The 11,101-nt window shown below is 33.4% G+C and overlaps 1 protein-coding gene across 1 annotated transcript; it reads right to left on the bottom strand.

The window, feature by feature from the left end:
* Nucleotides 1-1,020: 1,020 nt before the first annotated feature.
* On the bottom strand, nucleotides 1,021-10,934 carry LOC124356073 (longitudinals lacking protein, isoforms A/B/D/L-like). Its single transcript, XM_046807241.1, has 2 exons — nucleotides 9,675-10,934; nucleotides 1,021-2,311 (listed from the first exon to the last, which is right to left on the bottom strand). The coding sequence occupies exons 1-2, from the start codon at nucleotides 9,688-9,690 to the stop codon at nucleotides 2,097-2,099; spliced, it is 231 nt and encodes a 76-aa protein (XP_046663197.1). The 5' UTR covers nucleotides 9,691-10,934; the 3' UTR covers nucleotides 1,021-2,096.
* Nucleotides 10,935-11,101: the final 167 nt, after the last annotated feature.

Here is an 11,101-nt window from a genome sequence, read left to right as displayed (position 1 = left end):
TATAACTTTTAATACGATTCGCGCAGTAATTCTCGGAATTATGACGTAAATAGTAGACGATGTTTAATGAGTCGTATATTACGACTCTACCAGTTCACAGCGGTAAAAAATGAGTCGTAATTTATGACGTTGCCAGTCAGAGGGTTAAAAGGGATTATCTATATTTGTATTATATGGTAAACAATATATTTTTAGATCAATTAGATTAAACAGCTGTGATTACCAGACTTAAGGGGATGCTTCTTAAAATACTGAACAAGGGCAAAGGATTTAATGATTCCGAACTTCAGTGAATTCCTTTACATTAACATTAACTTTAAGGTTTTCTGTACATTGTGATACATTTGACTTCCACAGGTTCTTTTCTTAAAGTTTTATACCTTCAAACATTTACTTACTTTCTTATCATAAGATCGATCACCTGATTTCCTCTTTTTTCTCTTCTTAACATTTGGAAATTTTCTTTTTTTCTACATATTGTGGTTTGGTAAAACCACAACAATTTCTTTTATCTAAAGATTTGGTAAATTGACTTCCACATGTTTCCTCATATCTAACAACGTAGATGGAAACTGTATTTTGTAAAATGAGATTACTAATTTATTAAAATCTAAAATGGAATATTCTAATATGGAAGTTTTAGGTAAGCTGGGTCAAATAATACTACGAATACTAAACAAGGGATTTAGAACGGAGGTCCATGAACATTATAAACTCCACTCTTAGCTACTGATGAAGTACATTGATAACTTGTGATTCCACTCTTAGGTTATGGTTATTTCACTGTTACTACTGAAACTCAAACATATTTTATATATTTTCTGGCACCATTATCCATTAACACTATTAAAATGATTATAACAACAAGTAATATAAATAATGGTTATATTATTATTATTTTTTTTTTTTTTTTTTTTTTTTATTGAAGGTTATTTAAAACTAATAATGTCAATAATCTGGTTTATACTTGTTGAAAACCAAGTTTTTAAATGATAATTGGAAATAAATAAAACTTGAAACTAAACACAACATTGTTAAATATTTTATTATTATTCAACAAATAACATGTTTTGTCAAAATAATTACAAATCCTTTTTAATTATACTACACACAACAAACAAATGCAAATAGATATTAATCCAATTCATTCCAAATATGCAAACTTCTGATAGAATGTTAAAGTACCAAACTATTACTTTATACAAACATTTCAAGAAGAGTAAACCAACTTCAATAGCCCCTAGGAAACCATTCAGTAGAATATTCAGCTGGTATTACGCTGTACTACGTATTACAATTTTTACTATAAAGGATTACTCACCTTTAATTAAATATTCCAAATGTATAATGTATTAATTTAAAGTCGTTCTCATAAACGTTAACAAGTTATATTAACACAAGATAATAAATAAAAAAAACATCTACACTCAAGTTCAAAATATATTTTGAGCTCAAGTTATGCACTAAAAAACAATATATTATTTCATTCTGGCAAAAAATCTAAGTTACAGCTTTAAAGGGAGTCACTTAAAGAAATGAAAAAAACCCATCAACATTTTATTTTGTCTGGGAGTTATTTAGTATAAGTTGCAATTATCATTCCAATAAATCTATATCAGGCAATAGGATTCAGACATTTACCATTGTTATATGTCAACATGTATATGTTAACAAACATAATTTTTGTAACATAACAATAAAAAAATGTCTGAACCCTTTTATATCAGGCAATTAATTAATTAAAAAACAATACAAGTCCTTTTACAATAGTTTCTACTTAGTTTAAAATTTCTCAAGATGACTTAATTAAGCAAACAGTAATAAAAAAAAGTATTACTACCTGTCTAGATGTTTGCAGTTATTAGACAGTAATGTGAGAAGAATAACACAAATCTGATACAGTAATAATAAAAGTAGATAGAACAGATAACAAATATATATATGTATAAAAAATAAATCTGGATTTTGGTTACAAAGAGATAATGAAACCTCAAATTAAATGACATAGCCCGAGAACAATTTAATTTAAGAAAGTTAATAAGAAAATAAAATATAATCCGACCAAATCTGAAACCAAATATACCCTAATCAGAAGACTATGCAGTGTTTTGCTTCTGATCGGCATGTTTGAGTCTGATGTGGGCGTTGATATTCGCTTTCTGTTTGCACCGCTGAGGACAGAACGGACAAACGAACATCGGCTGCTTTCCACATTCGTAGCGGCGATGGCGATACAGTGAGGCATACTGGTTGTAAGAGCGACCGCACAGGTCGCACGCAAACACCTTCCCGTTCACCCTGAAACAGACACCTGCGCACCGTTATCATCTCAGATTTTTGTCATTCTTTCCGTACAAGTTTATCTTAAAAATTCGAAGGACAAAAATACTCAAGCCAGTTCTGAACGATAAGGGTTTTATTTTACATCTTTTAATATTTTGTTGTTTGATTTAACTATACTTCCTCTTCACAATTCTCAATAATGGCTACATACAGTGTAAGTAATAAAACAGTTAATTACTGTTCCTGTGCAGTTTGTTGGATCTAATTTACTGGGACGTATTAACAAAAGAAAATTATAAAATGAGGCATGCGATTAATAGATGACGACCTATAATAGAGTTAATTATAACTTTATAACCAATTAAATGCTTATAAAGCTGCGTAAAATTACCTTGTAAGTTTATAAGAGGGCCATTTTCTAAGTAGGGGCCAATACGAGGCATAAACAGAAAGTAAGTGTACAGAAACTGTAATGTGTGGAGGGACATATTTTGGACAAGTTGGCACCAGTGCCATGTAGCCTGAGTGGTTCAAGGTCAGTATGTTGAGAATTGTCACCTGATTCCTCCCCTCCACCACAAGAGTGGTTCAAGGTCAGTATGTTGAGAATTGTCACCTGATTCCTCCCCTCCACCACAAGAGTGGTTCAAGGTCAGTATGTTGAGAATTGTCACCTGATTCCTCCCCTCCACCACAAGAGTGGTTCAAGGTCAGTATGTTGAGAATTGTCACCTGATTCCTCCCCTCCACCACAAGAGTGGTTCAAGGTCAGTATGTTGAGAATTGTCACCTGATTCCTCCCCTCCACCACAAAAGTGGTTCAAGGTCAGTATGTTGAGAATTGTCACCTGATTCCTCCCCTCCACCACAAGAGTGGTTCAAGGTCAGTATGTTGAGAATTGTCAATGTACAAAAGCACAGTGTCATCTGTTACCTCATTTAGAAGGAAGTCTTCTTTTTGTGCAGTATATGAATGACATCCTAGACAGAACATACATGAGTCTGAAACTTTTTACTTTGACTGCTGAAGGGAAAGGGTTTCTTTCAGGCAACTATATGATTAAGACCTTAGTCTACTACCTTAAAGAAACGATTAAAATAAAAAGTATAACTTAATATCAACAAGTATTGTAATAGAATGTTCACCTTTTTTACTTGAATTGAAATGTATCAGTATATAGATATTAATGTCCTATCACTTATTTCATCCTTAATTATGTTCTTTTAGTTTTTGTTTATGTTACTGGTAAAATGCAAAAACCAGAAATATAATAAAAAAGTGGTTAATCTCGCTTATCAACTTATAAACAATAAACCTAAGCTTAAAAAACAACATATTGCTTGCTTAAACTTGAATTATTATTTAAGAATCCAACCTTTTGATAAATAAATCATGATCTTTGTTTAAACTTTGCAGATGATGGATATTTCATTTTGAAAGGATATTATATTACTTCAAAATTGTTCATTGTTTTATTCTAAAAATTTGTATAACAATGGTAAATGTTTTGAAACAAATAGTTACTTGAGAGTAATGGTCTATTGTCATTTTAGCTGAGTTTTCTCCACCATTTAACTTTTCCTCCAGAGTATAAACATGAAATAAAAAATGTATCAACAATTGGCTGAGAACAAAAAAAATACATTTTGAGTCAAAGTTTAGACATAAAACCCTCCTCTCCTCTTGATCCAAGTAATTGTCTCAAGCGACATACATTACAATCCTGTGCCACCAGCAAACGGAGCAGCAGCTGCTTCAGCACTAAACAGCTCACATTACCTGTACCTAGCCTGTATTTAGTTCCCTGGATCAGAAAGTACGATTATTAGCCTGAATGCATAAGCGACCGAACACATTTGTATAGAAGAAATAACTACTTACTACATGAACCACAATATCACATTTGCTCCTTTTTTCTTTCTGTTTCTTTTATTTCTATCCGTTAACCCTTTCCTGCAGGTGCCTCATCTCATTCTTGTGTTTCCCTACTTTATACTGCCAAGAAGAGAGTTAATAGTGACTGTAATGTTGCATTGTGTGTTTCAGACTATTTCCAACACGTTCAATTAAATAAAAACCTGTAAAAATATCTCCTTATAAGACACAGGTAGTCTTATAATGGCATAATAAAAATATGCCAACTTAAAAAAATTATATTGTATAAATAAATAATTGTATAAGCCTATGTAATTTGTTAAACTTATCCGAACATACAAACCAAATAAATTTGAAACAAACCGTAAAGTTTTGTTGCCCTGTATTCTTTTTACTTTACAAAACCAATAACACAAAATTTATTATTAACTCATTACTTTTTGGAATAAAAACCAAGAAGGACTCCTGTTAAACTTCCCCAAAATTGTACACACAGAGGAATTTTGTGCCTTTCCTTAGAGAAGAAAAATAATACAATAATTTATTGAAAAAGTAAAATTTTATCTTTAAATAAACCAAATTAGTAGCATATGATAAATTAACTACAACATATTACGCCTATAATTATACAATATTCACATTTTCATTACTCTATCAAACCCACACCTGATAACCTAGTAGCCACTATCACCCCAACACCATCAACCTGCCAGATCCCCAGCAGCATGCCATTGCTCTTAAGTTTTACAGAAAAATCATTCCAAAAGTGAAAAGTGAATGATTTGATTATTGCACCTCTAAATTAGATTGGTTTAGATAAAAAATACATCAATCCTTCCTTTTATGTGAGCCATTCATAATGTCAAACAGTGATTTAAAAGTCAGAGGTAACTGAAACACCGGAGGGAACAGTTCAATTTCTTTTTACTTTTCTTGTATATACCAGCCTACAATGTGTGTGTGTTAGACCATAACATTATTAAAATTTAAAATGGCAGCCATTTTCAATAAAATAGCATTGATTGTATCACAGCTCTAGCCAGGACAGTACAGACAAACTGTTTTAAAGATATTGAATGAATCAATAGCAGTGCAGCACACAGTTCATGTGGGACAACATCTGATAAACGTGAGGCAAAATGACAGAGCACACTGGAGTTTAATAGAAATCTCAATAAGCATATAACAATAATTGAATGAATCAATAGCAATGCAGCACACAGTTCATGTGGGACAACATCTGATAAATGTGAGGCAAAACGACAGAGCACACTGGAGTTTAATAGAAATCTCAATAAGCATATAACAATAATTGAATGAATCAATAGCAATGCAGCACACAGTTCATGTGGGACAACATCTGATAAACGTGAGGCAAAACGACAGAGCACACTGGAGTTTAATAGAAATCTCAATAAGCATATAACAATAATTGAATGAATCAATAGCAATGCAGCACACAGTTCATGTGGGACAACATCTGATAAACGTGAGGCAAAACGACAGAGCACACTGGAGTTTAATAGAAATCTCAATAAGCATATAACAATAATTGAATGAATCAATAGCAATGCAGCACACAGTTCATGTGGGACAACATCTGATAAATGTGAGGCAAAACGACAGAGCACACTGGAGTTTAATAGAAATCTCAATAAGCATATAACAATAATTGAATGAATCAATAGCAATGCAGCACACAGTTCATGTGGGACAACATCTGATAAATGTGAGGCAAAACGACAGAGCACACTGGAGTTTAATAGAAATCTCAATAAGCATATAACAATAATTGAATGAATCAATAGCAATGCAGCACACAGTTCATGTGGGACAACATCTGATAAATGTGAGGCAAAACGACAGAGCACACTGGAGTTTAATAGAAATCTCAATAAGCATATAACAATAATTGAATGAATAAATAGCAATGCAGCACACAGTTCATGTGGGACAACATCTGATAAATGTGAGGCAAAACGACAGAGCACACTGGAGTTTAATAGAAAGCTCAATAAGCATATAACAATAATTGAAAAGAGGCAAAACTTAGGTCTTTGCAAATATTATTTCGATATCTAGTGGTAATCCTAATGCAATTCCAAAAAAGTCACATTTCATTTCATTTGGTGCAAATACTTCTTGATCAGACTCAGACTTGATGTATCTAGGCTTGGACACCTATTTTTATGAACGTAATCTCTTTGAATCAGTTAGTCTGTAGTCTAGGCTCCAGAGAGAGCTGTGTTGAGTAATTAAGCTGCAACAAGGAGAAACTGGTTTTGCCATTTCAAGCAGATCATAATGAGATTAATTTCTCAATTGCTTATTAGGATAATTCTTTATTTAGCTTTACAAGCAGTGATGACATCTATAAGCTTTAATAACAGTCACAGACTCACAGAGAACTCTAGCACGATTGTTTGTTGTAGCCTCAAACACCAAACAGACCTTGCATTCACAAGACCAGTATTTCTAAGAAATAGCCATTGTGACAAGTAGTGATGACATCTATAAACTTTAATAACATTCACAGACTCACAGAGAACTCTAGCACGATTGTTTGTTGTAGCCTCAAACAGCAAACAGACCTTGCATTCACAAGACCAGTATTTCTAAGAAATAGCCATTGTGACAAGTAGTGATGACATTTATAAGCTTTAATAACATTCACAGACTCACAGAGAACTCTAGCACGATTGTTTGTTGTAGGCCTCAAACAGCAAACAGACCTTGCATTCACAAGACCAGTATTTCTAAGAAATAGCCATTGTGACAAGTAGTGATGACATCTATAAGCTTTAATAACATTCACAGACTCACAGAGAACTCTAGCACGATTGTTTGTTGTAGGCCTCAAACACCAAACAGACCTTGCATTCACAAGACCAGTATTTCTAAGAAATAGCCATTGTGACAATTAGTGATGACATCTATAAGCTTTAATAACATTCACAGACTCACAGAGAACTCTAGCACGATTGTTTGTTGTAGGCCTCAAACAGCAAACAGACCTTGCATTCACAAGACCAGTATTTCTAAGAAATAGCCATGGTGTCAAGCAGGTTTGAACATGTATGTGCCTAATTATCACATTTTAAAATTAAAAAACATGTTTCTTTTTTAAAATAAAAAAAAACTTGATTACTCATAGTACAACATATTGTACTACCACAATAAATCCTAGTGTAATAAAAGAATCCTTTTTACTTACCTTGCAGTTGTTTAAAGAAGTGGTTTTATTTGTGTAATTGTATTGGGGAACATTAACAGTAAGAAAGAGCAATTTTACTGATTATCAAGCAGCACAGTAAGGTGTATTCTTACAACTTCTTATGAATCAAACAAACTGGTGTCCACAGTATCAATACATAAAACACACATTCAAATTCAAATTTAAATTTTCTTTATTGCAGTAGACAATTTTTTACAATTTTATTGCATGCGTCTAACTTATCATAATACAAGTTGAATTATAAAACATCAATTTTAACCAATGTTACATTAATTAAATATTCTTTTACAATCGTCAGCACAAAAATGTTATTCATTTTGGCAACAGAGTTAACGAAATAATTTTATCACTCCCAGCGATTTGTCATGAACTCATCAACGGAAAAAAATGCATTCGAAACCAAAAGATCTCGTAATCGAGCTTTAAAACGTTTCTTTGTTGCACTCCGGGAATATGTTGATCACACCAACCTGCGATGGAAGTTGTTCATAAGCCATCGTTCTGTGAGACTGAATTCTCAGGTTGTCCCTTCCCCTCGTATTATATCCATGGACGTCATTGCCCTGTGTCAAATCCCATTTGAATCTACAATACAGGGCCACCTCCAGGATATAGAGGCAGGGTAAAGTCAGTAATCCCAAAATCCTGAAGGCATCTCTGCACGACTCTCTAAATTTTAAATTTGCAATGATTCTGACTGCCTTCTTTTGTAGCCGAAAGGCTCTTTCAAATTTGTATTTTGTGCTGTCTTATTCCATAAGAAAAGTGTGGGTATACTAGCCCATAATAGGCCATTTTAATAACTTTGTCAGTTCAATATTTTGCTAGGTTCCGCAGAGCAAAGATACCATTGGCAACTTTGGAACATAGCCTGTCGATATGATCACTCCAAGTCAGCCCTCTATCGAGGTGCATTCCTAAGAATGTAGTAGAATCGACTTCCTCTATAAGAGAATCGTTTACTATGACCACTGGTAAATTTTCATTGTCTTGTCGCCGCAAGTTGAAATTAATAAAGTTTGTTTTTTGATCGTTTATTGCAAGGTTTTTTTTTCTTCAAAGAATTGAATGCATGAATTAATTTCCATGTAGGTTTCTATTTCCAAGTCATTTTTTGACTTAGATCTTATACAGAGTCGTGTCATCTGCATATTGAACAAGATGTCCACTTTGAATAGTATTGTTCAAATTGTTAGCGTAAATCAAAAAGAGAATGGGGCCAAAAACGGAGCCCTGAGGGACCCCACTGTCCATTCTTATTTAGGTGAGATTGAGTTTTCAATTTGGACACACTGATATCTGACTTCAAGAAAAGACTTAATTCACACATGTGCAGCCCCCTAATACCACAACGTTCAAGCTCAGACAGTAGTGTAGCAGACGAAGGCCTTGGACAGATCCAAGAAGACACTGAGTGAGTACTCTCGTCTATCAAAGCCCTCAGCTATCAGGTCCACAAGCTTGTTTATTGCATCAATTGAGGAAACATTTTTTCGGAAGCCAAACTGGCTAGGTGAAAATATATTAAACTGTTCCACAAAGTTTAACAATCTCTTCAGAAACAATTTTCAAACACTTTACTGAATATAGGCAAGATAGAAATTGGTTGATAATTGCTGGTCAGGCAAGGATCTCCCCTTTTGAATACTGGAATTACCTTTGAGAGCTTTAGATCTGTCGGAAACATTCCCCTCTCAAGGGATAAATTAACCAATTTTGTTAGTGGTTCTAAAAAGTGCCTATAGCAACGTTTAATCAACCACATTGAAAAGCCATTAATGTCATCCGACTTTTTGGGTTTGCACTCCCGAATAATCAAATCTACTCCTCGCAAGTCACAGGAGTCGGCGCCATGGATGTCAGCGGTGCTTTGGATGGTACATGTTTTGACCTCTGATATTGAAATCCAGGAGAAGTAACTCCAACAGAGGAAAAACAAACTGTTGAACTGTTAAGCAATGTCCGAAGTCTCAGTAAATAATGTCTCTTTAACCTTTATTTCGTTTATTTTTCTCATTTTAGTTTGAATTGTGGGTTTTGATTTGTTAATAATATGCCAAGCAGTTTTTGAAAAATTTTCAGCGTTTTTTTAATTTTGAATCTACGTGATAAGCTCTTGCGGCCTTTATGACTTTTTTGTAAATTCTTTTGTAATTTATGTAAAAAGTATTAACATTTTCAGGCATGGACAGTCTGCTTGACTGTAATGTACGTTTAACAATAAAACATGAACAATAAATTACTAAGTAATAAGACAGAGACCAACAATATTTAACTCACCACATAAACAAAACATTTGGATTTTCCCAATGAAGGACTAAACTTTCTCTGCTTTCCAAGAAGACACCTTGTTGATAGCACACTCTGTCACTTAGTCTCGTTCTGGACCTGAAATTCTGAATCTGCTAAAGGGAAATCTCAATTAGTACATTAAGACATAATGATGGTGAGAATAAAAAAAACCTTGTTTTGATTTATCAATAATTGATGACATTCTCTACCAGCAAAACTGTCTTTCTATAAACAAGATACAACTACTTCTAGCTGTAGTAGAACATTAGAAATTTAACAGCTAAAACAAGTACATAAATTAGCAAAATCATTGCCATGGATCAACACTTTAGCTACTACGCAGTCACCACCACACACCACTACTGTGCCCTTTGGTAGCGAATTTGTTAACATAAAAAGATTTTTACTAAATTAAGGTCAATAATGTAAATATGTGTTCAGTGGAAACATTTCATATGGTATTTTTGATTTCCTTACACAAAGTAATGTAAAATATCTAAGGCTATTTTTTGACAGAATGGAACTTTTTTTCTGCAGTCTGCTTCTTCTTCAGATGCCAAAGCCTAAAATATATGGTTAAACTTACATTAAATACATCAAACTACAAACATGATAAGGGAGATTACTCTATAGATAAACCGCTCTCAAGAAATCTGTGCAGAAGCAAATATCTGAGCAGACACGGGCAGGGGGCCCCTCACCAACGGTGGGAAGTGGGACAAGCAAATCTTCTCTGTTTTATCATCTGTGTCATGTTTCGCTTGCACCGTTTTGTTTACACTACAGCTACTTACTTATTCTATAACTATATTGTATTTTTGTGTCTAGGTCTATACTTGTACATGCATTGCAGTTCAAAGTGTAAAATAAGTTCAGACTCAAACATAGATTTACATTACTTTACCACACATACAATATTTATTGGAATTTTTTCTAACATTCTTTGCTCCAAATTACAAGCACTGTCTAATTCAGTACTGAAATCGTACCAATAAAATTAAAACTGTAACAGTCTTACAAAATCACATTTTTAGACATTGTGACAAAATCCTGAACTTACAAAAATCTTGTAATACACTACACAAATTTTTAAACCTTAATTATAAATAATTGTAGTAGTAGAATAACCTTCTATGGTGTACAGAGAAAGATAACATACTATCAACAAAACCTTAATGTTCGACCACAGTACCTAACAACGACATCAAATTTCTGGCAGTTGAATATTGTTTAGAGATCCAGAAAGGGATAACATGCTATCTACATAACCTTAATGTTCGACCACAGTACCTAAGAACGACATCAAATTTCTGGCAGTTGAATATTGTTTAGAGATCCAGAGAGGATAACATGCTATCTAAATAACCTTAATGTTCGACCACAGTACCTAAAGAACGACATCAAATTTCTGGCAG

This window comes from Homalodisca vitripennis, chromosome 2, assembly GCF_021130785.1.
Source record: "Homalodisca vitripennis isolate AUS2020 chromosome 2, UT_GWSS_2.1, whole genome shotgun sequence".
NCBI classification, from domain to species: domain Eukaryota; kingdom Metazoa; phylum Arthropoda; class Insecta; order Hemiptera; family Cicadellidae; genus Homalodisca; species Homalodisca vitripennis.
This window is presented reverse-complemented; position numbering and strand designations above follow the sequence as displayed.